Genomic DNA, 26,552 nt, shown 5'->3' on the forward strand with positions numbered 1-26,552 from the left:
CTGCCTCCCCATGCCTAACTACCGAATGAATGCCACTTCTTTTTCTGAACTTGTTAAACCACCCATGACTTGCCTTGAACTCGTCTGGATCTCCCGACGAGGATGGTTCATTTTTCTTTAGGTCGGAGAATATCGCACGAGCCTTCTCGCTGATAATCGACTCTGTTATTGTATCTCCTGCCAGCTCCTTTTCTTTTATCCAAATTAACAACAACCTCTCCATCTCTCCATGAACAGACGTCCTAAGTTGGGAAACTATCGTCGCACCTTTAACACCTTTAAGGATGTCCTTTTGCTTCAGGATCGTACAAATGGTGGACGTACTGCGTTTGAACATCCTCGCAAGTTCAATAACACGAGTCCCTTTATCATGCAAATTAATTATCTCCTGCTTCATTTTTATGGATATCATCATCTTCTTCTTCTTCTCCCTTCCACTACCGGACACTTTTTTGGGACCCATGATGCACACAAATCTACACTCGCTCTAATCACTGACGCCACCAAGACGAGATTTTTTTTTCGCGCCGAGATAACCGGAAGCCAACTAGAGCGGAAGTTCGGCTTGTATCCCGAATTTGAGCTCGGGTGTCGAACAGAAATTTCGCTCTCATCGTGGCTCGTTTCTTGGAATACTCGCATGTGGAGCAGCTCGTATCTAGAGGTACTACTGTATATATTTAAACGAATACACATCTGGTATCAAAGCTTTCATTTTTTAAAAAATGGATGTATGAGACATCGATATATATGCTAAAATTAGACTGGCTTTCTTAAAATCTCTTTATCTTGATCTATTCAACACTTTCTCTTATTTATCTATAATTCTAAAATATTAGATATAAGGGAATGAGCTACTGAAATACTTCTAGTTCACAATTCCAATACAGATCTATCATACACCCGTCCACCCTTTCCTTTCTTTTATTCTTCTCTTCTTCCCTTCTCTTTCTCCCTTTTTCTTTCTGTATATCTGTATGTTTGTTGACTTTTGTTTGTTTGTTTGTTTCTGTTTACTGTTAAATGCATATTGTTTAGACCATAATTTGACATATAATTAGCGTTTTTAATCTCCAATTACCCATTTCTCTTATTCTGTTTCTTTCTTGTACTTTGACATGTCTATATTGTTAATTGTAATTAAATGTATTTATTGTATGTATCCTTGTAAATAAAAACTTTTTAAAATTTTTTTAAAAAAAGAGACAAAAAATAAAGGGAATGATTTGAAAAGGAATTAGATTTTTTTCTCCAAAATTAATAAAAATTCAGAAACCTCCCGTCAAAATTTATGGGATATGGCCAAAGCATATATTAGGGGTTTAACAAATTCTTATACTGCCAAGAAAAACAAAAAAAGAAGATAGAATATGAGCAACTAGAGAAAGAATTAAAACAACTAGAAGTGGTTCTACAACATAATTCAGAGGACCGAGAAACAAAAAGAAAAATAGATTTAGTTAAACATAAAATAAAACTTATAGAACAAAATAAAATAGCCGAAAAAATTAAAAGAGCCAAACAGCAATACTTTGAACATGCTAATAAACCAGGAAGATGGCTTGCATATAAATTAAGAAAGAATAGACAATCAAAAATAATAAAGAAATTAGTAGATAGCAAAGGAATTATAAACTATAAAACAGATGAAAAAGCAAAAATAGTAGAGGAATTTTATAAAGAATTATATAAAAAAGAGGAAGTAAAAGTAGATGAGATTTTTAAATACCTAAATTCATTAGACTTACCTCAATTATCAGAAGAGCAGCAGACAAGTTTAAATAGCCCATTTACAATAATGGAATTTAAAACAATATTAAAAAAACAAAAAAACAACAAAGCTACAGGACCAGATGCCATACCGGCTGAGTGGTACAAAATTGAAAGTGATGTTATAACTACAAATATGTTAGAAATATTTAATTGGATCATAATGGATGGGAAAATTCCAAAATCCTGGTCAGAATCGTTAATAACATTGATACATAAAGCAGATTTCGACAAAGATAAGATACAAAATTATAGCCAATATCTTTATTAAATGTTGATTATAAAATTTTTACTTCAATGTATGCATCAAGACTCAAAAAGATTTTAGATGAGAAGATCCATGAAGATCAAAATGGGTTTTTACCAGACAGACTAATAAAAAATAATTTGAAAATGATCATAAATACTTTAGAATTCTATGAACAACATCCAGGAAGACAAATGTCATTAATGTTCTTAGACACTAAAAAAGCCTTTGATAATATAGATTGGGCATTTATTAAAATGCAATTAAACACAATGTGATTTATTCAAATCAGATAGCTAAAATTATATTAAATAACGAGCAATTAGAAAAGTTTGAAATTTTCAAAGGTGTGAGACAAGGTTGTCGTCTTTCACCTTTATTATTTATTTTAACTTTGGAAGCTTTATTGATAAAGATAAGAGCAAATAACAAAATTCAAGGATTAACTATAAGAAAAGAAACCTATAAAGTGCAAGCCTTCGCTGATGATTTGACTTTTATAATTGAAAATCCCATAATAACAACACCCATGTTGATAGAAATGATAGAAGAATAAGGCAAGGTAGCAGGCTTAACAATAAATAAAAATAAGACACAACTAGTTGTTAAAAACATGACAGAAACACAGGAAAAACAATTAGAATGTATCACAAATATGAAGATAGTTAAAAAAGTGAAATATTTAGGTATTTGGATTACATCTAAACTATATCTTTAAAAAATAACAATTATATAAAACTTATGGGTGAAATCAAGAGATTTAGAAATATGGAATAATTTGAAACTATCTTTTATAGGGAGAATTTCAACAATTAAGATGAATATATTACCCAAGGTACTGTTTTTATTTCAGGTACTACCGATAAATCCAGGAGGGAAGTTTTTTAAGGACCTAACAACGATTGTTAGGAAATTTATATGGCAAGGGAAGAAAGTGAGAATAAAACTAAGCTCATTAGAAGACATTAAAGAAAGAGGCGGATTTGCATTATCAAATTGGAAGACGTATTATCAGGCTGCAGCCTTATCTTGGATTAAAGATTGGGTAACACTAGAAAATAGAAGAATATTAAACTTGGAAGGCTATGATCTTATGCTCAGCTGGCATGCCTTTATCTGGTATGATAGAGATAAAACAGTGTTTCCCAACCTTTTTTGAGCCGCGGCACATTATTCACATTTACAAAATCCTGGGTAACATTGAGCGGGGGGGGGGCTAAAAAAGTTTGGACAAAAAACCCTCTCTTCCTCCCTTTCACCCTATTTCTCTCTCCCCCCCTCTTTCTTTCCCTCTCTCTCCCCATCCCACTTTCTTTCTTCCTTCCTTCCTCTCTTTTTTGCTCGTTCTCTCTCCCTCCCTCCTTCCCTCCCTCTTTCTTGCTTTCTCTCTCTCTCTCTTGCATTCTCTCTCTCTCTCTCTCTTTCTCTGTCTCTCTTGCTCTCTCTTTTATTCTCTCTCTTTCTCTCTCCCTTGCTTTCTCTCTCTCTCTTGCTTTCCTTCTCTCTTTCTCTTTCTCTCTTTCTTTCTTTCTCTCTCTTGCTTTCTCTCACACACACACTCTTTCTCTTTCTCTCTCCCTTGCTTTCTTTCTCTCTCTCTCTCTTGCTTTCTCTCTCTTTCTCTTTCTCTCTTGCTTTCTTTCTCTTTCTCTCTTGCTTTCTTTCTCTCTCTCTCTCTTCCTCCCTTTCTCTATTTCTTGCTTTCTTTCTCCCTTGTTTTCTCTCTCTCTCTCTCTTGCTTTCTCTCTTTCTCCCTCTCTCGCTTTCCTTCTCTCTTTCTCTTTCTCTCTCTCTTTCTCTCTCTCTCTCTCTTGCTTTTTTCTTTCTCTCTCTTTCTTGCTTTCTCTCTCTCTCTTGCTTTCTCTCTCACACACACTCTTTCTCTTTCCCTTGCTTTCTCTCTCTCTCTCTTGCTTTCTCTCTTGCTTTCTTTCTCTCTCCCTTGTTTTCTCTCTCTCTTTTGCTTTCTCTTTCTCTCTTGCTTTCTCTCTCTCTCTCTCTCTTGCTTTCCTTCTCTCTTTCTCTTTCTCTCTTGCTTTCTTTCTCTTTCTCTCTCTCTCTTCCTCTCTTTCTCTGTTTCTTGCTTTCTCTCTCTCTTGCTTCCTCTCTCTTTCTCTCTCTCTTGCTTTCCTTCTCTCTTTCTCTCTTTCTTTCCCTCTCTCTCTCTCTTTCTCTCTTGCTTTCTTTCTTGCTTTCTCTCTCTCACACACTCTTTCTCTCTCTCTCTACCTTGCTTTCTCTCTCTCTCTTGATTTATCTCTTGCTTTTCCTTCTCTCTCTTTCTCTCTTGCTTTCTCTCCTCCTTTTTCTCTCTCTCTCTTTCTCTCTCGTGCACCATGCCAGCAACAGAGAGAGAAAGAGAGAGAGAGCGGAGAGAGAGTGGAGGGCGGCTTGCCAGTCCACAGCTCCCTGGATCAGCAGCCCCGCATGGCCCCAGCACGGACTCTGCCGTCGCCTTCACCTCCGCCTAAGAGGCAGCAGCCACACTCACCCCTTCGCCCTCCCAGATGTCCATGGCGCTCAGCGCCCGGCCACGCACCGCGTCCGCCTCCGCCTCCTGGTACCCCGCCTGATTTCTACCTGCAGGAACGGGTGGTGGGGCACTATGAAGGGCGGCACTTGAAAGCCACCATGGCGCCGTTGTTGTCATCACGGCGCAAAGCCATGCAGTCCCGGATCGCTTGCTTCTCTGGCCAGCAAGCCGGCTGCCTGGGAAAGCGGCGCGCTTTTAAAACGCACGTTTTTCAAATGCGGCACTTTCTTAGGCAGCCGACTTTGCTGGCTGGAGAAGGGAGCGATTCAGGGTTGCTTGGCTTTGCGCCACTTCAAAAATTTCTGCGGGGGTTTTTCCTAATGGCTGTGCGGGCGAACGCCCATGCAGCTTAGCAGCAATAGTGGCCGGTGCCATCCCACCGGGCCTCAAAAGCTCACTTGCCGTCACCGCCAGGGAAGCTCCAGCCAGGCCGGGCTCGCGACACACCTGACCATGTCCCGCGGCACACTAGTGTGCCGTGGCACACTGGTTGGGAAACACTGAGATAAAACACATTCTTACTTTAAAAATCACATAATAAGAAAATATCTACTAGAAGTTTGGAAAGATATAAAGAAAGACCATTTTTTAACAATCTCAGAATGGATTTCTCCATTAGACGCGGTCTGCCATCCTAACCTAATGCAGGATAGGAAGATATTAAAATATAAAGACTTAATAGATGATCAAATGAAATTAAAATCAAGACAAAAATTACAGGATGAGGGAATAATAATAGATTGGTGGCAATATAATCAGATACAGTCTAGACACCAGAAAGATATTAAAATATATTCATTTACGAAGAGTAAAAACTTCCTAGGCAATTTGTTAACTACAAACCAGAGTAAACTAATAGGGAAGGCATATAAATATATGATAGGGTATAATAACATAGATCAGACATTGAAAGATAATATGATAAGTTGGTCCAAAAATTTAGGAAGAGACATTGATTTACAAACCTGGGAGAAAGTCTGAACATCCAATTGGAAAATGACAAAATCAGTTTCATTAAAAGAAAATCAAATCAAGATGTTTTATAAGTGGCACTTGCCACCAAATAGAATAGCAAATATGTTTCCTAACATGTCTCCAAAGTGCTGGAAATGTAAGTGAGAAATAGGTTCTTTTTATCATCAGTGGTGGACTTGCCACTAAACTAGATCATATTGGAACACAATAGAAAAGTGGATAAAATAAATTACTTCACAGGACATAAAGAAAATGCCAGAATTCTTTTTACTAGGCATAACAAATCAAAAATATAAAAAGGATTTTTTTAAAAATTATCCATATTTTGACAGCAGCTAGGATTGTGTTTGCACAAAATTGGAAGGGTGGAGATATTCCCAAGGAAGATGAGGTAATAAGAAAAATTATAGAATGTGCTGAGATGGACATGATGACAAGGCGGTTAAACAATCATGAAGAATCAGAATTTTATGATATATGGAAGAAATTGTATACATGGTTAAATAAAAGGGGAAAAATAAGATTTAAATGACTTGAAAGTATATAGAGATACTAGAATTAGTTATATTTTGTTAACCCTATAGGTAATAAGTATATATAAACAAAAATTCTTCTTTTCATTTTACATTAATTTTACAAGTTATTAGTGAATTTTCTTTTTTCTGTATTAGAAAGACTTCAAAAATAAGTGGGATAATTGTAACCCCAAATAGATGTTAAATGTATGTTTGTCATGTTTGTCTTTTTATGGAAAATTTAATAAAGTTTATTTTTTAAAAAAAGAATCCCACCAGAGATCATCCATCAGTACGACCAAAGCAGTTTCCGTGCTGTAGCTGGGCCTGAATTCTGACTGCTGAGGACCTACATAATCAGCTTCTTCCAAGGACCACTGGAGCTGGAGCGACACCACCTTCTCAACAACCTTCCCCATTAAGGGAAGGTTGGAGACTGGATGATAGTTATTAAGTATGGCTGAGTCCAAGAAAGGCTTCTTGAGGAGGGGGCGCACAAGTGCCTTCTTGTAGGGAGCTGGAAAGGATCCCCCCTCAAAGAAGCATTGACAATCTCCTGGACCCAGCTCCGTGTTACCTCCCTGCTGGCCAAAACCAGCCAGGAGAGAAATGGATCCAGCACACAGGTGGCGGAACTCATAGTTCAATGGCCTTGTCCACTTCATCAGGTGTCACCTGGTCAAACTCCTCCCAGACAGATGGACAAAGACGAGCCCCTGTCACCTCAACTGACTTGTTGTGCATGGTCCTTTAAAAGAGGAGGGGGACAAGGGGTGTGTGATGCTGATTGGAAGAGGATCTCCCTCTTTTAAAAAAGACACTTTCTTCCTTCCCTGCTGGAGGCTTTTGCAGATCTTCTTGGCCATTGGCTCTTTGACTTCACTTTGGGTCCATCCAGTAATGGGCTGCTGCCCCCACGGGGGCGGGAGATACACAGTGGGGATAGTAAGTTTATGCACTATTTATTGAATACTTAATAGGAAATAATTAAATAGTATGTTTTTACCCCTAAACACTTTAATCATTATCTAAAACTGAACTTTTATAGAAAGAAAATTGAACTACTTGCCTAATCTATTATCATACTGAACCTTGTGGGTTCAGTACAAAAACTTAAAATTTTATTGTGCTCCTCAACAAATAATTGTGTCTATTATTTTGGTTCATTTTCTCCATTTTGCCAGATGAAGTTGGACAAAAAGATAAATGAAATTGCCAATCAATGCCTAACCATTCCATCACTTGTTTTACTACCTGGCCTGAAAAATGCATCAACCTATATGTAGGAATTATTTGCTCCAATATTATCTTCGCTGTCATTTGAGTATTAAAGATACCTCAAAAGGCATTCCTTGTACTCCTTTAATCCTTATAGTAGCATTGTGGTTCGATTTTTTTAGATAATTGGCAAACGGATGTTCGGTTGTACCAGTATCAATTAAAAACACAAATTCTCTGTTATCAGATCCCACAAACAAATTTATCAAGGGCTCTTGGTGTGATCCCAAAATCAACAGCTCCTGACACCCCTCTTGATCCTCACTTCCCATGAGGGTGTATAGGTGTTGATCTCTCCTCTGTGTCTTTCCCTTCTGTGGGCAATTCCTATTGTGCCCTTCCTTGTCACACACAAAGCATTTCTTGCCTTCTCCAACTGGCTTTTTGCACAAAAGATGCCCTCTTCCTTGCCCAGGATGATTTTCCTCTCTATTGGTAGGTTTCACAAAAGTCCTGCTCCTGCCAAAAACCAATTTGGTTTCTCTTGCCTTTTCTGCCTTAAGGACTTTTTGCCTGCTTTTTGTTTCCTCACTGTTCATATAAACCTTTTGTGCTGTTTTATGCAGTTTAATAATATCAGCACTAGTCTAATCATCAATTTTCTATATTTTCTTTTATATATCAATCAGGCCAAGTATTAGTCACAAATTGCATCTTCTTTTTAAATTTTTATTATTTTTGGCTCCAAATTCCATTTATATAAATATACATATATCTTAAAATATATCAGTAACAAATACATACTATTTTTGTTTGTTTGTTTGAGTTGAAAGAGACCCTGCAGGTCATCAAGTCTAATCCCCTGCTCCTCCCCAGCCAGACGGCAGTCCAATCTTCTCTGGAAAATGACCAGAGTTGGACATTCACAACCTCCACTGGGCCGTTCCACTGGTTGATCACTCTGGCCAATCAATCATGAAATCAATACCTTATTTTGCACCAATTTTTAGTCTGCCTCTTGTACTCCCCTCCCTTCTCTACTTCATACTTTCTTGCTCCTTCTCCTCTCCTCTTATTTCCCTTCTCTCGTTCATCTTTCTGCAACCACTTCATCTGCCCTCTTTTTCCATCATTACTTCCTCTCTTCTCCTTCTATTTCCTTCTTCTCCTCTCCCTTCACTTTCTACTTCCTCTTCCTCCCTCTTTTTCCTTTCTCTGAGTACTTCTCATCCTCACTCATATTTGACAGACTTTTGTTTTCTTCTAAGTTTTTAATCTAATGGTGCCATTCCTAAAGTTATTATTATAATTATTCTGTATCATTTCTATATTTATAATTCTATAGTCTGTGTGGATATTGCAGCAACCTATTTTGGCTATATGTTATTTATCTAATGCTACCTCCTCAAACTAGTTATTTTATTTACTTATTTATTTATTGGATTTGTATACCGCCCCTCTCCGCAGACTACTTCTTAAATTCAAGCTGTAATCCTTCTCTTCCTTAATTCTTTTACTCATCATTCACTTTTCTTAAACCCTATTTTTATCATAGCTAAATGCCTCATTAAAAAAAATCAACATTTAGTTATATAATCAATAATAAAGTATTAATTATTCATTTCAATTTTCATATAGGTGTTCACTCATAACAATAAACACATCACCTTCTACTGTTCAAGGAACCAAAACATATAATCAGTCTAACAGAAACACCCAGTATTTTTACTCACCTAAGCTACGTTCTTGCGCCAGTGCCTTCTTCTCTCTTGGGTATGCCTTTATTGTTCCTGGCTCCTGTGGACTATTTAGGAAGGAGCAATTTCCCCTGGATGAGTGTAATCTTGTCCTCAGCCACTTATAACAATGTGGGTGCACACTCTCCATCCAGCCGGGAAGTCCTTTTAACTCCTGGTTGGCTCGCCATATTTGTGAGGGGAAAAAACCCACCAAATAAATCAACAGGAATCCAAAAGAACAATAAATAAAAAGTTTAATAGATATATCTTTTTTGCAAGAAAAGTCCCTTATATGACCAGATAAAATATTTCCATATCAGAAGAGGCAAAATCATGATATGGATATAATCATATAAATACAATTGATAACTTCAGCTTTACTTCATCCAGTCCATTCTCCCCCCACCCCCAATGTAACATATTTGACAAATAACTTAGTGTTTTCCACAAATAACTTAGTGCTTTCTAGCTTGGAGAGCCCCTACAACTGTCTATCACCCTGATAGCTGTGCACTTCCTCAAGTTGATGATCTTAGCTAGGCAGCATGTCTGTTTCCCATATTCTGGTAGCATAAACATTTCCTTTTTAAGCATAAAACATCCTGTTTATAAGTACTGTATAGAAGGAAAATTACCAAGTAAAAATACATTTCAGTTATATAATCATAAAATGGTTATGCTATGGCTCTCATTACATGTTTCTTATTTTGTATAAGAATAATGTTCCATTTCTCACATTGAGGTAGGATGTATTTTTATGTAACAGCTGAAAACACTGCTAGGTAGAAAAACATAAAAGGTGTGAAAGAGCTTGCTTTGTATTTGAAAGCATAAATGCTGACCATCATCATGTGTATTTAGTGATCCTAACTTCTACATTTTAAAATTAGAAGGAAATATGGAGAAGTCATATGTTTCAAACCCAGATAAGGAAAATACTAAATGTTACTTGTTTAAGATCTGATATTTTCCCCCTAATATTCTCATTGGCTTGAGTTCAGAGACTGACCTTGTATTATGACTAAGGTTTGGATGCAACATCATAAGCTATTGTCCATTAGCTTATTGTCAGCATACCTTGATTTCCTTGGTTAGCAATCTTTTTAAAAAACTATTCATTTAGGCAATTAATTTATGCCATTATTTTTGTTTTTCAGAATTGACAAACCAAAAGCCTTATCCTTGATGTTGCACACAGCTGACATCAGTCATCCTGCCAAGGCATGGAACCTCCATCATCGCTGGACCATGTCACTGTTAGAAGAATTTTTCAGACAGGTAATATGAAGAATTCATTTGTGTTGATCATGACAAGCTGAGGAATTAGTTTAGAAAGCTGAGTGTCCTAGAAATTTATTACATAACTATATTATATATGATGCTTAATATTATGAAGTGAAGCAGTGGAAGTAATGTGCTGGTGTCTGGAGGTTCTTGGGGTTTGGATGGGCGTTAACAAGCCCAGACTCAACCCCAACAAGACAGAGAGGCTGTGGGTTTTGCCTCCCAAGGACAATTCTATCTTCTGACCCCCCTCAAAGAGGGTTTGCAACTTGGGCGTCCTCCTCGATCCACAGCTGACCTTAGACCATCACCTTTCAGCTGTGGCAAGGAAGGCATTTGCCCAGGTTCACCTGGTGCACCAGTTGCAGCCCCATCTGGACAGGGAGTCACTACTCACAGTCACTCAGGCCTTTATCACATCGAGGTTCAACTACTGCAATGCTCTTTATATGGGGCTACCTTTGAAGAGCTTTCGGAATACAGCCATGCCAGGGGTCATGGGCATTTCCAGGTATGTCCATGTCTCTCCAACACTCCATGAGCTGCATTGGCTGCCAATCAGCTTTTGAACTCAAAGTATTGGTTATGATCTATAAAGCCCTACATGGCATTGGACCAGATTACTTATGGGACCACCTTCTGCCACATGAGCCCCAGTGACCGGTCAGATCCCAAAGTCAGCCTTCTCCAAGTCGCTTGGCAAGGCCTAGGGGAAGAGACTTCTCTGTGGGGGGCCCAGCCCTCTGGAATCAGCTCCCCCCAGAGATTTGTTTTGTCCCCACCCCACTTGCCTTCCATAAGAGTCGGAAGACACACTTGTGCTGACAGGCCTGGGACACTAGTCATCAGCCCCTGCCTATGAATGAATGTATGCTGAATGGAATGTATTTTGGTTGACTAGAAATGACTGTTTTTTAAATTAAATTGTTTGTTTTAGTTATTATTGGATTTCAGAATTGTATTGGGTTTTTTTCATATGCTGTAAGCCACCTCGAATTCTCGGAGAGGGAAATAATAATAATAATAATAATAATAATAATAATAATAATAATAATAATAATAATAACAACAACAACAACAACAACAAAACAACAATAGTAATGGTAATTGTATTATTACTATTATTATTATTATTACTACTACTACTACTACTACTACTACTACTACTACTACTATTGCTACTACTGTAGATGGTTGAATGTTCCACACACACTAACTGAGAAATAAGTTAAATCCTTCTTCCATACCCATAAGTCCTTCCTTCCTTCCTTCCTTCCTTCCTTCCTTCCTTCCTTCCTTCCTTCCTTCCTTCCTTCCTTCCTTCCTTCCTCTGGCTTGAGCCGCCCAGAGTCTGCGGAGAGGGGTCTTACCTAACAAAATGTGTTATGAAGTGATGAGCTATGGTAAAAGTTCCAAATATGGCATCTATGTACCCATTCGATTTACACAATATTTGTGGGTGAGTTTGGAGAGGTAGGTTGACTGCTTCCTTGTTTTGGTGCCATTTTAAAATTGTGCTAATTATTATTTTTAGAGTTATACATCTGCTTGTTGATGAAAAATTAACAGAGAAAGGCAACAAATAGTATACTTACTGTCACCCATCCCTCATAATTGTTGTCTCCATGTTAAAAAATATAAAAACAAATTTTGCTTCTATTTTTAATCTTTTCCCAAATATTAATGGGAAACTTGAGGGGGGGAAATGCTGTTTTTAGTTTTTTTTTTTAAAAAAGAAAATCTGACTAATTAACTTTCTCTAGGTTAACTAATTAACTCTCTATACAATTCAAAAATGGTTAGGTTTTCTGCATGAGATTTAAAATGGCAGAACATTGGGATGAAAGGGAAGATTATGAAAATGGGCATTGTGTCTCTCACATTCCTGTGATATTTTGTTCTGTCCTTCTAACTTTCCAGGGTGACAAAGAAGCAGAGCTAGGCCTTCCCTTTTCGCCCCTATGTGACCGTAAATCCACTATGGTCCCTCAGTCTCAAATAGGTAGGTAAACCCAAGATTTCCAGCATCTGAAGCTGATAATATATGAACAGATTTGTATATGATGTGAAACAAATGTGGTGTGTGTGTGTGTGTTTATGTGTGTGTTTATGTGTGTATATGTGTGTGTGTGTGTGTGTGTGTATATATTATATATATATATAATTTATTTATTTATTGGATTTCTATGCTGCCCCTCTCAGAGGACTTGGGATGGCTCACAACATATAAAAAATACAATACACAATATCTTAATCCAATTAACTAATTAAAAATATTAAAAAACCAGATATTGCTCAAATGACAACAAATATATATATACCGGTATATGTTGCTCAATTGTGAGGACTGTCAAAGGTGACCTGCTTTATGAACCAGGAAGGAGTTTACAAGTGCTAAAATGTTTTGGCATCTTAGTTGAAAGAACTGAAATATTGAAATGTCAATGAACAAATTAGCCATTAACAAACAAATAAACAAGTTTATTGAACAAACTAGTCACTAGCCACGGTCATCCCAATCTTCAAAAAGGGTTACCCCAGTTGAAAATTACAGACCAATCTCTTTATGTTGAGTCACTTACAAGATCTCACATACAATAGTCTTGCTGCTGTCAACATATATAGCAACAAAGTTCCATTTTTTTCTGTAGTTCTTTTTTCATTAAGCCTGAAAGGAAAGGTTCTGGTTTTATTTTTATTTCCATTTTTTTTTAAAAAATATTAAAATTCGAATCATATTGCAATTTTTTTTTGCTTTATCACATGTTCACCATAGATGATAAAAAGTTCCCTCTTTATTTTTTGAACTTTCAGCATTCATTTGACATACCTTATCTGATTTTAAATACTAATGATATATAATCTTATAGAATTTTTAAAAGACTATAATTTAATTAATGTAAATTTGAAACTCTTCAGCCACATATTTTCCCATTGTTCAAAAATCACATTGTATCCAAAGTTCCTTGCCCACTGAATCATACAATGTTTTATATATTCATTTTCCAGATTCAATTTCAATAACATTTTATAGATTTTAGCAATACAGTGGAACCCCGACATAAGAGCTGCTCGACTTAAGAGCTACTCGAGATAAGAGCTGGGAGAGGAGAGACATTTTTTTATTTTATTTTATTTATTACTTGGATTTGCATGCCGCCCCTCTCCGCGATATGAGCCGAGAAGAGCCGGGCTGGCTTACTTTCCTTCCTTCCCGCGCTGATGCAGAGCCACTCGAACAAAGCGTCGCGCCCCTCTGATGCTTTCGGCGGCTTCCGAAGCGACGCTGGGCTCTTTTGCCGCCAAAAGCGTCAGGGGGGCGTGACGCTTTGTTCGAGTGGCTCTGCATCAGCGCGGGAAGGAAGGAAAGTAAGCCAGCCTGGCTCTTCTCAGCTCGTATCCCGGCACTTGGTGAGTGGAGAGGCGGTCGCCTCCCCTGCCGCCCCACTCTGGGGGTCCTTGGCTTCTGCTGGGGGTGGGGGGATCCGAACGCTGTTTTGAATTTCACATTCCGAGTGGCCCAAACGCCAAAGGCGAACTTCCGCACCTCAGGAGTTAGCTCGCAAACGGCGCGGCTGTTTTAAAACATCGCTGCCGGCCTGGGGGGGGAGAGGGAAAGGGGGGAGAGGGGGGAGAGAAAGAGAGAGGGAGAGAGAGAAAGAGAGAGGGAAAGGGGGGGGAGAGGGGGGAGAGAAAGAGAGATGGATAGAAAGAGAGAGAGAGTGAGAGATGCTCATTGAGCCTTTCTTTGAAGTTGCCTTTCTTTCTTTCTTTCTTTCTTTCTCTCTCTCTTTCTTTTTCTCTCTTGCTCTCTTGCTCTTTCATTCTTTTTTCTTTCTCTTTCTTTCTTTCTTTCTCTTTCTTTCTTTCTTTCTTTCTTTCTTTCTTTCTCTTGCTTTCTTTCTTTCTCTTGCTTTCTCTCCTTCCTTCCCTCCTTCCATTTCTTTCATTCTCCCTCTCTATTTTTATTTCTCTTTCATTTTCTTTCTTTCTCTCTTGCTTTCTTTCTTTCTTGCTCTTTTTCTTTCTCTCTTTTACCTTCCCTTCCTCTATTTCTTGCTTTCCTTTTCCTTCCTCCCTTCTTTCCTCCCTCTACAGGATTGGGTGGCAGTGAAGTTACTCTCCCCTTTCATAAGTTTCCTTGCTTCCTTCCTCTGTTCCTGTCCCTTCACCCTTTCTTCCTTTCTTCCTTTCTTTCTTCCTTCCTTTCTTTCCTTCCTTCCTTTCCTCCCTCCATTTCTTGCTTTCCTTTTCCTTCCTCCCTTCTTTCCTCCCTCTACAGGATTGGGTGGCAGTGAAGTTGAATAAATAACTACAGTTTAATGAATAAAAATAAAAGTTTGCCATGTTGATTGTTTTGGGTAAAAAGAGGAAGGGAAGGAAAGCTCTCATCTTATTAATAAGTAAAGTTACATTTATTCTTGCAATGTCTTTTTGCATAATTTAGACTAACTTTGTGAGTTTTTTGAGGGCTGGAACCAATTAAAATTATTTACATTAATTCCTATGGGAAAAAGTCGTTCGAGATAAGAGCTGCTCGACTTAAGAGCGCAGGTCCGGAACGAATTAAACTCATATCTCGAGGTACCACTGTAATATGTTCATCATTGCCACATAATGAAATTTCCAATTAATTTTTAACAAGGTTAAATCCAGTTTTTTAAAAAAATATCCAGTTTAAACCTTTATTTCAGTTATTGATAAATAAAGCAATGGCATATCTAATCTTCTGATTCATGTATTTTCTTTGGCTTCATTATTGAGTCACCAGTTGAAAGATAACATTTTACCATATGTCAGCCAGTCCAGCTTTGCCACCATTTTTTCCCCCGAAGAAAACTTCCTTCTTCCAAAGAGCCAACTTTGTACAGAGCCTTATTTTATATTTATTCCAAACTCTTAATAGGGCATGCCTAACAAAATTTTGCAGATAAGACTCTGACTGGGCAGTTTCGACTGAGGTGACAGGGACCCTTCTTAGTCCAGTTGTGAGGGAAGAGTTTGAACTGGTGACACCTGATGAAGTGGACAAGGCAATGGGAACTGGGAGCTCCTCGACCTGTTTATTGGACCTATGTCCCTCCTGGCTGGTTTCTACCAGCAGGGAGGTGACACGAGGCTGGATCCAGGCAGTTATCAATGCTTCATTGATGGAGGGATCCTTCCTGTCCCCACTGAAGGAGGCAGTGGTGCGTCCCCTCTTCAAGAAGCCTTCCCTGGATCCGGCAATTTTAAATAACTATTATCCTATCTCCAATCTTCCCATTTTAGGGAAGGTTGTTGAGATGATTTATTTATATATTTATTCGACTTCTATGCCACCCAATCCCAAAGGACTCAGGGTGACTTACAAAATAATATAATACAATACAAAAAGATACAAGCAATAAGAAGTCAAATATAATATCTAAAACTAAACCCCGTAATGAAACCCATTTGTATAAAAACAGTCATAATCATATGCATACACACCATTCATACAGTTTGGCCATGAAAGATGTACAATTCATGGCCTCCAGGCCTGCCAGCAAAGCCATGTCTTCGTGGCCTTATGGAAGGCCAGTAGGGTGGGAGCAGTATGGACATCGGGGGTAGTTGGTTCCATAGAGCTGGGGCAGCCACAGAGAGGCCCTCCCCCATGGTCCCACCAACCTGCATTGTTTAGTCAACGGGACCTGGAGGAGGCTGACTCTGTGTACCTCAGTATATGTGGTAACAGTCGTTCCATAGATAGTATGGCCCTGAGCCATATTATTATTATTATTATTATTATTATTATTATTATTATTATTATTATTATTATTAATTAGATTTGTATGCCGTCCCTCTCCATAGACTTGGGGCGGCTCAGAGCAATAATAAAAACAATGTACAATAACAAATCTAATATATTTTAAAAATATCTAAAACCCCCTTATTTAAAAACAAGACATACACACAAACACACCATACATAAATTATATAGGCCTGGGGAAGATGTCTCAATTCCCCCATGCCTGATGGCAGAGGTGAGTTTTAAGAAGTTTATAGGACTTTATATTATTATTATTATTATTATTATTATTATTATTATTATTATCATCATCATCATCATTATTAATTAGATTTGTATGCCGCCCCTCTCTGCAGACTCGGGGTGGCTCACAACAGTGATAAAAACAATACGTGGTAACAAATCTAATAATTAAAATCTAAAATAACAGTTTTACATTAAAAAGTCTAAAAAGAAAAAGACACCAATATATAAAAACATACACACAGTCATATCATACACAAAACTACATAGGCAAGGGGAGGTGTCTTAGTTTCCCCATGCCTGACGGCAGAGGTGGGTTTTAAGAAATTTACGAAAGGCAAGGAGGGTGGGGGCAATCCTAATCTCTGGGGGGGAGCTGATTCCAGAGGGTCAGAGCTGCCACAGAGAAGGCTCTTCCCCTGGCTCCCGCCAGATGACATTGTTTAGTCAACGGGACCTGGAGAAGACCAACACTGTGGGACCTAACCGGCTGCTGGGATTCGCGCAGCAGAAGGCAGTCTCGCAGATAACCTGGTCCGGTGCCATGAAGGGCTTTATAGGTCATAACCAACACTTTGAATTGTGACCGGAAACTGATCGGCAACCAGTGCAGACTGCGGAGTGTTGGAGTGACTTGGGCCTACTTCAGGAAGCCCATGATTGCACTCGCAGCTGCATTCTGCACGATCTGAAGTTTCCAAACACTCTTCAAAGGTAGCCCCATGTAGAGAGCGCTACAGTAGTCGAACCTCAAGGTGATGAGGGTATGAGTGACTGTGAGCAGTGACTCCCGGTCCAGATAGGGACGCAACTGGTGCACCAGGAGAACCTGGGCAAACGCCCCCCCTCACCACAGCTGAAAGATGTTTCTCTAATGTGAGCTGTGGATTGAGGAGGACGCCCACGTTGTGGACCCTCTCTGGGGGGGGTGTCAATAATCCCCCCCCAGGGTTATGGACTGACAGATGGAATTGTCCTTGGGAGGCAAAACCACAGCCACTCCGTCTTATCAGGGTTGAGTTTGAGTCTGCTGACACCCATCCAGGCCCCAACAGCCTCCAGACACCGGCACATCACTTCTACTGCTTCATTGACTGGACATGGGGTGGAGATGTAAAGCTGGGTATCATCCGCATACTGATGATACCTCACCCCATGCCCTTGGGTGATCTCACCCAGCGGTTTCATGTAGATATTAAATAGCAGGGGAGAGAGGACTGACCCTTGAGGCACCCCACAAGGGAGAGACCTTGAGGTCGACCTATGACCCACCACTAACACCGACTGCGACCGACTGGAGAGGTAGGAGGAGAACCACTGAAGAAAGTGCTTCCCATTCCCAACCCCTCCAGCCGGCGCAGAAGGATACCATGGTCAATGGTATCGAAAGCCGCTGAGAAGTCAAGGAGCACCATGACAGAGGATAAACTCCTGTCCCGGGCCCACCAGAGATCATCCATCAATGCGACCAAATCAATTTCCATGCTGTAGCCGGGCCTGAAACCCGACTGTTGAGGACCTAGATAATCAGCTTCTTCCAAGGACCACTGGAGCTGGAGCGCCACCACCTTCTCAACAACCTTCCCCATAAAGGGAAGGTTGGAGACTGGATGATAGTTATTAAGTACGGCTGGGTCCAGGGAAGGCTGCTTGAGGAGAGATCGCACAAGTGCCTCCTTGTAGGGAGCCAGAAAGGACCCACTCCCCAAAGAAGCGTTGACAATCTCCTGGACCCAGCTCCGTGTCACCTCCCTGCTGGCCGAAACCAGCCAGGAGGGACACGGATCCAGTAAACAGGTGGCGGAACTCACAGCTCCAATGGCCTTGTCCACTTCATCAGGTGTCATCAGATCAAACTCTTCCCAGACAGGTAGACAAGTACAGGCCCCAGTCAGTCGACTCTGCTGTCCAATTGGAGTCGAGGTCCGCCCGGATCCGAGCGATTTTATCAGCGAAAAATGTGTTAAAGTCCTCGGCACTACTCTGCAAGGGCTCCCCAACTCCCCCCTGGTTAAGAAGGGAGCAGGTCACCCTAAACAGAGCGGCCGGGTGAGATTCCACTGATGCAATCAAGGCCGCCTTGAGCGCCACTTTGTAAATCTTAATATGAGCTCTTACAAGTGTTCGATCGGATTCAGACTTACTCTTCCTCCATCACTTCTCTAGACGTCTCTTCTGATGTTTCAACTCCCGGAGCTCCTCATTGAACCATGGAGCTCTATGGGGTCTAGTGCTGCGGAGAGGTCGCAACGGCGCAATCTGGTCAAGAGCCTCCGCTGCAGCCTTGTTCCAGGCCTCAGCAAGAGACTCTGCTGAACTGTGGATGAGTGTATCTGGAATAACCCCAAGCGCCCTCTGAAAGCCCTCTGGATCCATCAGATGTCTGGGGTGGAACCTCCTAATCGGTTCCACCTCCCTGCAGGGAAGGATTGGAGCCAGGAAATTAAGCCACAGTAGAAAATGGTCTGACCATGACAAAGGCAACACTTCTAAGCCCCTTAGTCTCAGATCATTACTCAATTGCTCAAAGAGGAATACCATGTCGGGTGCGTGCCCCCCCCTCATGAGTTGGACCCTGTACTACTTGAGTCAGGTCCATGGTTGTCATGGTGGCCATGAACTCTTGTGCTAACCCAGAGGTTTCACCGAGCAACGGTAGGTTAAAGTCCCCCAAGACAATAAGTCTGGGGAACCCCACTGCCAGCCTTGCTACCTCCTCAAGCAGCACAGGCAGGGCTGTTGACACGCAGCTGGGAGGCAGGTACGTGAGTAACAAGCCCACCTGAACCCCTAAGTCCAACTTCACCAGGAGGGACTCGTAACCCGCAATCTCTGGAGCAATGAGTCTACACAGGCAAAGGCTCTCCCTGAGTATAATAGCCACTCCTCCCCCCCTTCCCTGGGGTCGGGGTTGATGCCATATCCGAAACCCGGCTGGGCAGATTTCAGAGAGAGGAACTCCTCCCTCTGGGCCCAGCCAGGTCTCGGTCACACAAGTCAGGTCAGCCTCCTCATCCAGGATCAAATCCCGGATGAGGAGGGCTTTATTTACCACTGACCTGGCATTGAGTAGCAGCAGCCTGAGCCCAGGGCCAGAATTACACTCATCACCAGTGCCTTGAGTTGAACTCATGGAGCTGGAAGAAGAGATTGCTACTAAGCAGCGATCCCTCCTTCCCCTGGAACAGCTAGCTCCATGGCCCCTGCCATATCTGCCTCTTCCCAGCAAGACTGGGATATTTTGGCCCTCTGCCACCCAAAGATAGGTCCCCCTCCCCTCCTGCCTCTCCAGCGTCAGGTGTGCCAAGAATTTCATTCATGTCATGAATGAAATTATAATCCCACCCACCCGCCCCATTCCATCTACCATCCCCTTCCCATCCACTCCCATTCACACCATTCCTTTCATTCCAGTAGTTGTAAACTTCCATTGCTTGGTGACCCTAATAATTAATTTAAAATGCAAATTAGTTAAAATACTAATAAGATAGTCCCATTCATTCATAACATATATAAATTAGCCCCCTAAAATTAGTTAAAAAACAATAAAACATAAAACATATAATACATAGACAGAAAATAGCCTAGATGTAATTAATTTGCTATTAGTTCTTAAAAAGGAAGAGCATAAAGCAACAGCAGCAGCAAGAGGGCACCAAACTCCAAGCTGGTTAAGCTGGTTAGTTCTCAAAGTTGTAGAAGTTCTAGAAAAGTCAAATGTCAGAATCTGAGTCTCAGGGTATAGTTCTGTCTCTTTACCTCGATTGTAATTGTTCCAGATTCTTTCTCTATGGGAGCTCCAACTTTTGGCAAATGTCCTGGTCGACCTCCAACAGTCCTCAATTTATTTATTTATTCAATTTTTTATGCCGCCCTTCTCCTTAGACTCAGGGCGGCTTACAACATGTTAGCAGTAGCACTTTTTTAACAGAGCTAGGCTATTGCCCCCACAATCCGGGTCCTCATTTTACCCACCTCGGAAGGATGGAAGGCTGAGTCAACCTTGAGCCGGTGATGAGATTTGAACCACTGACCTTCAGATCTACAAGTCAGCTTCAGTGGCCTGCAGTACAGCACTCTACCTGCTGCACCACCCCAGCTCAATCCCATTAGGTAACGTCTTTATCTCCATCGCCCCTTCGCAGTTAGCCAACACAGCTGCAAATCACCTCTAGATAACCTCCACATGACACAATCTCGATGACACTTCGTCTTCCCCTGTTGTAGTAGCGAAAATGACGATCCTTCCAACACCCGGCACCCCCACTTTCGGCGTCCCAGCATCCCAGGACCGTACAGTCCAATAAGCCAGAATTGACGAAGTAATAACCAACACCTTGAATTGTTCCAGAGACTAATAGGAAGCCATTTGTTATATGGGAATACTGAGGTATACCATGACAGCTCCTGCAGCTGCATTGTGGACTATTTGCAGTCTCCGAACACTCTTCAAGAGTAGCCCCATGTAGAGCACATTGCAATAATTGATAGGGGAGGAGATGAGGGCCTGAGTGACTGTGCATAGAGTCTCCTGGTCCAAATATGGCCACAACTGGTGAACCAGGTAAAGGTCCCTCTGGCCACAGCTGAAAGATGATGGTCAAAACTTAGCTGTGAGTCCAGGAGGACACCCAAGTTGCAGACCCTATCTGAAGGGGACAGTGACACCCCCAGAACAACAGATTGATGAGTCCTTGGGAAGAAATGCCCACAGCCACTCGGTCTTGTCTGGATTGAGCTTGAGCCTGTTGGCACACATCCAGATCCTTACAACTTCCAGGCACTGGCACATCACATCCATCACTTCACTGAATTGGCCTGGGTGGAGATGTATAAATGGGTATCATCAGCGTATTGATGATACCTCACCCCATGCCGTCAGATGATCTTGCTCAGTGGCTTCATGTAGATATTAAATAGTTGGGGGGGAGGACAGACCCCTGTGGCACCCCACTAAGGAGAGGCTGAGGGATGGACCTCTGCCCCCCACTAACACTAACTGTGAATGACCGCAGAGATAAGAGGAGAACTGCCATAAAACGGTGCCTCCCACTTCCAATCCCTCCAGTCGTCACAGAAGAATACTATGCTCGATGCTATCGAAGGCCGCTGAGAGGTTGGGGAGCACAAGGATAGAAGAATGTCCCCTATCCTAGGCCTGCCAGAGATCATCCATCAAATGGTGGTCATCCATCAAGATGGTGGCCATCCAGCCGATTATCTTGACCCTCAACAGTCTGGTTTCAGGCCCAGCTACGGTACCAAAATTGCTTTGCTTGTGCTGATAGATTATCTCTGGAGGCCCTGTTGAGAGGTTATTCCTCTATCCTGGTGCTTCTTGATCTCTTGGGGTTCTTTTTCAATATAAATTTCTATATTGTTTTCCCCTTTGTATGCTTTTGTACAATGTCAAATATTTTCAATTTCCAGCACAATAAAATGCCGTATTTTGTTAGTAATTCTTGTATAATCCCAGAAAAAAAAATATAATACAAAATTATTAATTTCTCTATAAATCTTTTATCCCTTATTGCAAATTTTTTAAATCTAATCTTGTCCTCCAGCAATCACAATCATCATGTATTACCTCTCTTCATTAATGTTCCCTCAATTATATACTGACAAGCAATATTTCTAACATTCTAATTAACTGGTAGGACATAGTGCCTCATATTTCTCTTTACACCTTTTACTTAAATCTAAAAACCTCTATATAGTGTATCAAATCACAAACATTGAAAATACTAAAAAAAGGGGGGGGGGAATAACCAATTTCATACTTTTTTTTAGTGTACCATAAATCATCTTCACTAATTCTATTTTTTATAAATCTTTCAAACCAACTCTGTTCTTATATGCCAATTTTACTTATCAAATTAAACTTGCTTTGTTTGTACATTTCAATAAAACTAATTAAGCTTATTTTAATATAATGAACCAACCTAATATTTCCTTAATATATTCATTAAAATTGTTTGAACTTATTTTAATATATTCAACGAGTTAAATATTTCCCAAAATTCTAAGCATATTTAATACATGGCATTAAATTCAGTTAAATCTATTTTAATATAATCAATAAACCTAATATTTCCATAAAGTCCATACATCAAATGCTAAATAAGATATCTAATGGAAGCTGATAATTAAAAATTAATCTAAATCTAATCAACTATTTTCATAATCGCAATCCTTCTCATAATCCCAAATCTCTTGTGTAAATCCAAATTTAAACTTCTTTCTAGTCATTTTATATCCCCATTTCCTTTCCTTTCATTTTTTATTCCATCTCCCTTGCTTCCTTACAAATCCCAACCAATCAATTTTAGTTATAACTCCTCTTTTATTCTGAAAATTCCAGTGCTTTTGACCCATCTTTTCCATTTTGTATTTGTGCTTATCTCTCTATGTGCTCATAGTAAAGTCTGTGGTCATTAACCTTTCCATATCCAGGCAATTCTTTTAAAAAAAAAATTATATCATCACTCAAAATTTGATAATCAGAGTATTTAATATCATGTCCACTAACTAGTAGAACTTCATTCTTATCATTGCTTAGTTCTCCATAGTTCCTTGTTGTTTTCTCGATCTGCAAATCCATTATTATAATATTTTCATCTTCAAATGTCTCCTTTAATTCTACCACGTCGTGTAGTTTTCTATTAGCTTCAATTATAAGTTCCTTAGTAGTTTGAAAAAATCCACTCATCAATCCTCTCAGCTCTTTAATGTCGCCAGATAAGACTTTACACAATTCTCTTATCTCTTGAATTTCCATTTTCTCAGATCTCGTATATCCAGATGTTCCAAACTCTTCCCAGCAGCCTAGTTATATTTTGCAAAACAGTTCAAACAAAGTTCAGGCTCACACAAGATTTGCAAGCCCTCCTTTCATTTCTTCTTAGACTCCTTTGCAGGCAAAATATCAATAATTCAGTTAGTTTCTCTTTTCCAAGATTAGAAAACAAATTCTCTTAAGTACATGAAGATTCTCATAACAATAAAGCTTTGATCAGCAGGTGGCTCCACCAATTTGTTCTCAAACAACACTTAAAAATCATTTAAAACCAAAAAGATTCCATTTAATTATTTAAACTCTTAAAGTTCTTTTTTTTCTTTAATTCCAATTTCAAAAACTCAAATCATCCAATTTTTATCCAAATGGGTTTTAGAATCACTTCCTTATTCTCCTTAATTTTTGCAAGTTAGAAAATTCTGGTTTCAATTTGGCCACTTACCACAATTAGTTAGAACGTTCCTTTATCATTACACAGTTCTTTAACAAAATCTCTCCTCTGACCAAAGTGCAGGTCTCAGTCAACAATTCTCTGTTTCTCTTCCTCCAGCACAAAATTTACTTTCCTTTTCCATTCCGGATGAGATCCATTAGTCACTTCAATCTTCCTGTTCGTGGTCACTGAAGGCTAAGAACAGCAAGCTGCTTCCATTCTGCTGCTGGTGGAGGCTCTTGGACGATGCCTGTGTGGTGTGCAAAAACCCCAAAACTGGCACAAGACCAGGTTCCCTTCTTCTCTTCCCCTTCAGGGAGGTTTTGGGCTGATTCAAATGAATCAGCACCCCCAGACAGTGGGGGTTCAGCAATTTTCTGCAGGAGCAGAAAAATGCTGTGGTGCCTTGGTGGATGACCACGCCTTCTCCACCTCTCAGGGGCTTTCAATACCATCAACTACGGTATACTTCTGCACCGACTGGAGGGGTTGGGAATGGGATGCACCGTACTATGGTGGTTCTTCTCTTACTCTTCGGCTGGTTGCAGTCAGTGTTGGCAGGGATCAGAGGTTGACTCCTAGGCTCCTGCTTCGTGGGGTTTCTCAGAGGTCGGTTCTCTCCCCCTGCTCTTTAATATCTACATGAAAGACTGGGTGAGATCATCCGATGACACAGGGTGAATTACCAACAGTATGCAGATGACACTCAGCTGTACATTTCCACCCTGTATCAATTCAGTGAAGCAGTGGAGGTGATGTGCTAGTGCATGGAGCCTGTTAGGGTCTGGATGGGTGTCAACAGACTCAAACTCAACCCTAACAAGATGGAGTGGCTGTGGGTTTTGTTTCCCATGGACAATTCCATCTGTTCTTCCATCACCCGGGGGGGGAGAGGCTTTTGATTCCCTCAGAGAGAGTGTGCAACTTGGCAGTCCTCCTTGACCCACAGCCTGAAGCTAGAAAAACATCTCTCAGCTGTGGTGAGCAGGACATTTGCACAGGTCTGCCTATTGCACTAGTTGCGGTCCTATTTGAATAGGGAGTCTCTTCTCACAGTCACTCATTCCCTCATCGCCTTGCGACTTGATTACTGCTATGTTCTCTACAGTTTAGAGAATGCAGCTAGTTCAAAATGCAGCCATGCAAGCAGTCATGCACCTAGCAAGGTATACCCATCTATCACCATCATTCCTTCCTGAGCTGATTAGTCTCCAAATGGAATTTAAAGTGTTTATTACTAGTGATGGGGGAACCGAACTCGCACAATTCGGGTCAGTACCGAATTTTACGGTGTTCGGTACCCGGGACCTGAACCTGAATTTTTTTGAAAATCCATGCCGAAGCGGCGGAGCAGCGAAGCGGCGGACCAATGGACAGCCTTCTTTTTACCTGAAGCCATACGGTCTCCGGACATCAAGGTAAATGAAAAGCTGGGATTAGCCATATGCCCTGCTAACCACTCATTGGCCAGCAGTATGCATGGCTTGCATTGGTCCCAAGGACACCTGACCTGCCTCTATAAAAGGCAGCACCTTGCTCTCCAGCCCCATTGTGAGAGATACCAGCTAGGGAAAGTCTGTGTTACTTACTGAAAGGGAGAGATAGATTAGCTTTCACTTTGTTTCTGCTGCAAAGACCTCAAAGACTCTTCTTCATACAAGTTGAAGAGACAAGAAAACTTTGGTGAGTGAAGAAGAAAAAAACAGGGGGAAGCATGGGGCCAGTTGCTCTCTGCTACACTTCTACTTTTACATTTTTAAAACATTTTTCCTTTCATTCATTTTGTGTACAAATGCATGGAAAGGCACAACAATATTAATTTGTGGGGGGGGGGGGGTTGGGGTTATTTATTTCTCTATCCTATACTTCCACTTTCAAATTTTCAAACCCTTTTTTTATACATAGATCTGATTAAAACTTTAAAACAAAAAGTTAAAAACTAGCACAAAGTAATGAATTTTATTTATTATGATCATGATTTATTAGTACTTGCTGTTCTAATTTAAGAGCTTATGCACTGTGGATAAACATAGAAACATAGGAACATAGAAGATTGATGGCAGAAAAAGACCTCATGGTCCATCTAGTCTGCCTTTATACTATTTCCTATATTTAATCTTAGGATGGATATATGTGTATCCCAGGCATGTTTAAATTCATTTACTGTTGATTTACCATTACAACCATGTCTACTGGAAGTTTGTTCCAAGCATCTACTACTCTTTCAGTAAAATAATATTTTCTCACCTTGTTTCTGATCTTTCCCCCAACTAACCTCAGATTGTGCCCCCTTGTTCTTGGGTTGACTTGCCTATTAGAAACACTTCCCTCATGTGTGTCCAATCACACACAAAGTCATTGTGGGTTCAATCACATTTAGCCAATAAAGAATATTCTATTCTATTCTATTCTATTCTATTCTATTCTATTCTATTCTACTCTATTCTACTCTATTCTATTCTGTTCTTTCCACTCCATCCACTCCACTCTATTTTTCCATTCCATTCCCATCATTTTTTCTTCTTTCTGTACTCTGTCTAATGATCAAAACTATATATCACATTTATTTTGTTCATTGTTACGCAAAAGGCCCATATGGAGCTTCCAGTCATCAATAAATATGTCTTTTCTCTGCCAAAAGCACATTGTCTAATGTTTCTACCCATTCTTTTATCTGACATTTATAACTTATATTGTTATTTTGTTAAAGATATTTTCCCACATTGAACTTTCTAGCATTATTTTACCAGTTTCCTTAGGAATAGATCTAGTTCAATAACCCTGTATCATTTTTCATATAAAAGTAAATGCTTTCCAGAATTCTCCTAGTTCCTTTGGTCATCATTAACAGTGATGCTGCTGGGAATCTTGTTTGCATTAAGAAGTTATTTGTTCTGTCTGTATGCCTATGTTTGAGATTAGATTTGTTTGACAAACACGGGGCGACTTCATGTATCTGTGATTTTGATGTTTTTCTCTCTAATACAAAGGCTCTACTGCTGCCTGGGCATTTAAGTTTTACAAGG

The 26,552-nt window shown here is 40.1% G+C and overlaps 1 protein-coding gene across 1 annotated transcript in view; it reads left to right on the forward strand.

Moving 5' to 3' along the window:
• Positions 1-26,552, forward strand: part of PDE1C (phosphodiesterase 1C) — a 671,297-nt gene that overhangs the window by 490,853 nt on the left and 153,892 nt on the right. The window contains exons 13-14 of the mRNA XM_070726332.1: positions 10,155-10,275; positions 12,202-12,283. Of these exons, the coding sequence (XP_070582433.1) occupies positions 10,155-10,275; positions 12,202-12,283 (203 nt within the window). The remainder of the gene's footprint in view (positions 1-10,154; positions 10,276-12,201; positions 12,284-26,552) is intronic.

The sequence above is a fragment of the Erythrolamprus reginae genome, chromosome Z (assembly GCF_031021105.1).
Source record: "Erythrolamprus reginae isolate rEryReg1 chromosome Z, rEryReg1.hap1, whole genome shotgun sequence".
In the NCBI taxonomy this organism is placed as follows: Eukaryota; Metazoa; Chordata; class Lepidosauria; order Squamata; family Dipsadidae; genus Erythrolamprus; species Erythrolamprus reginae.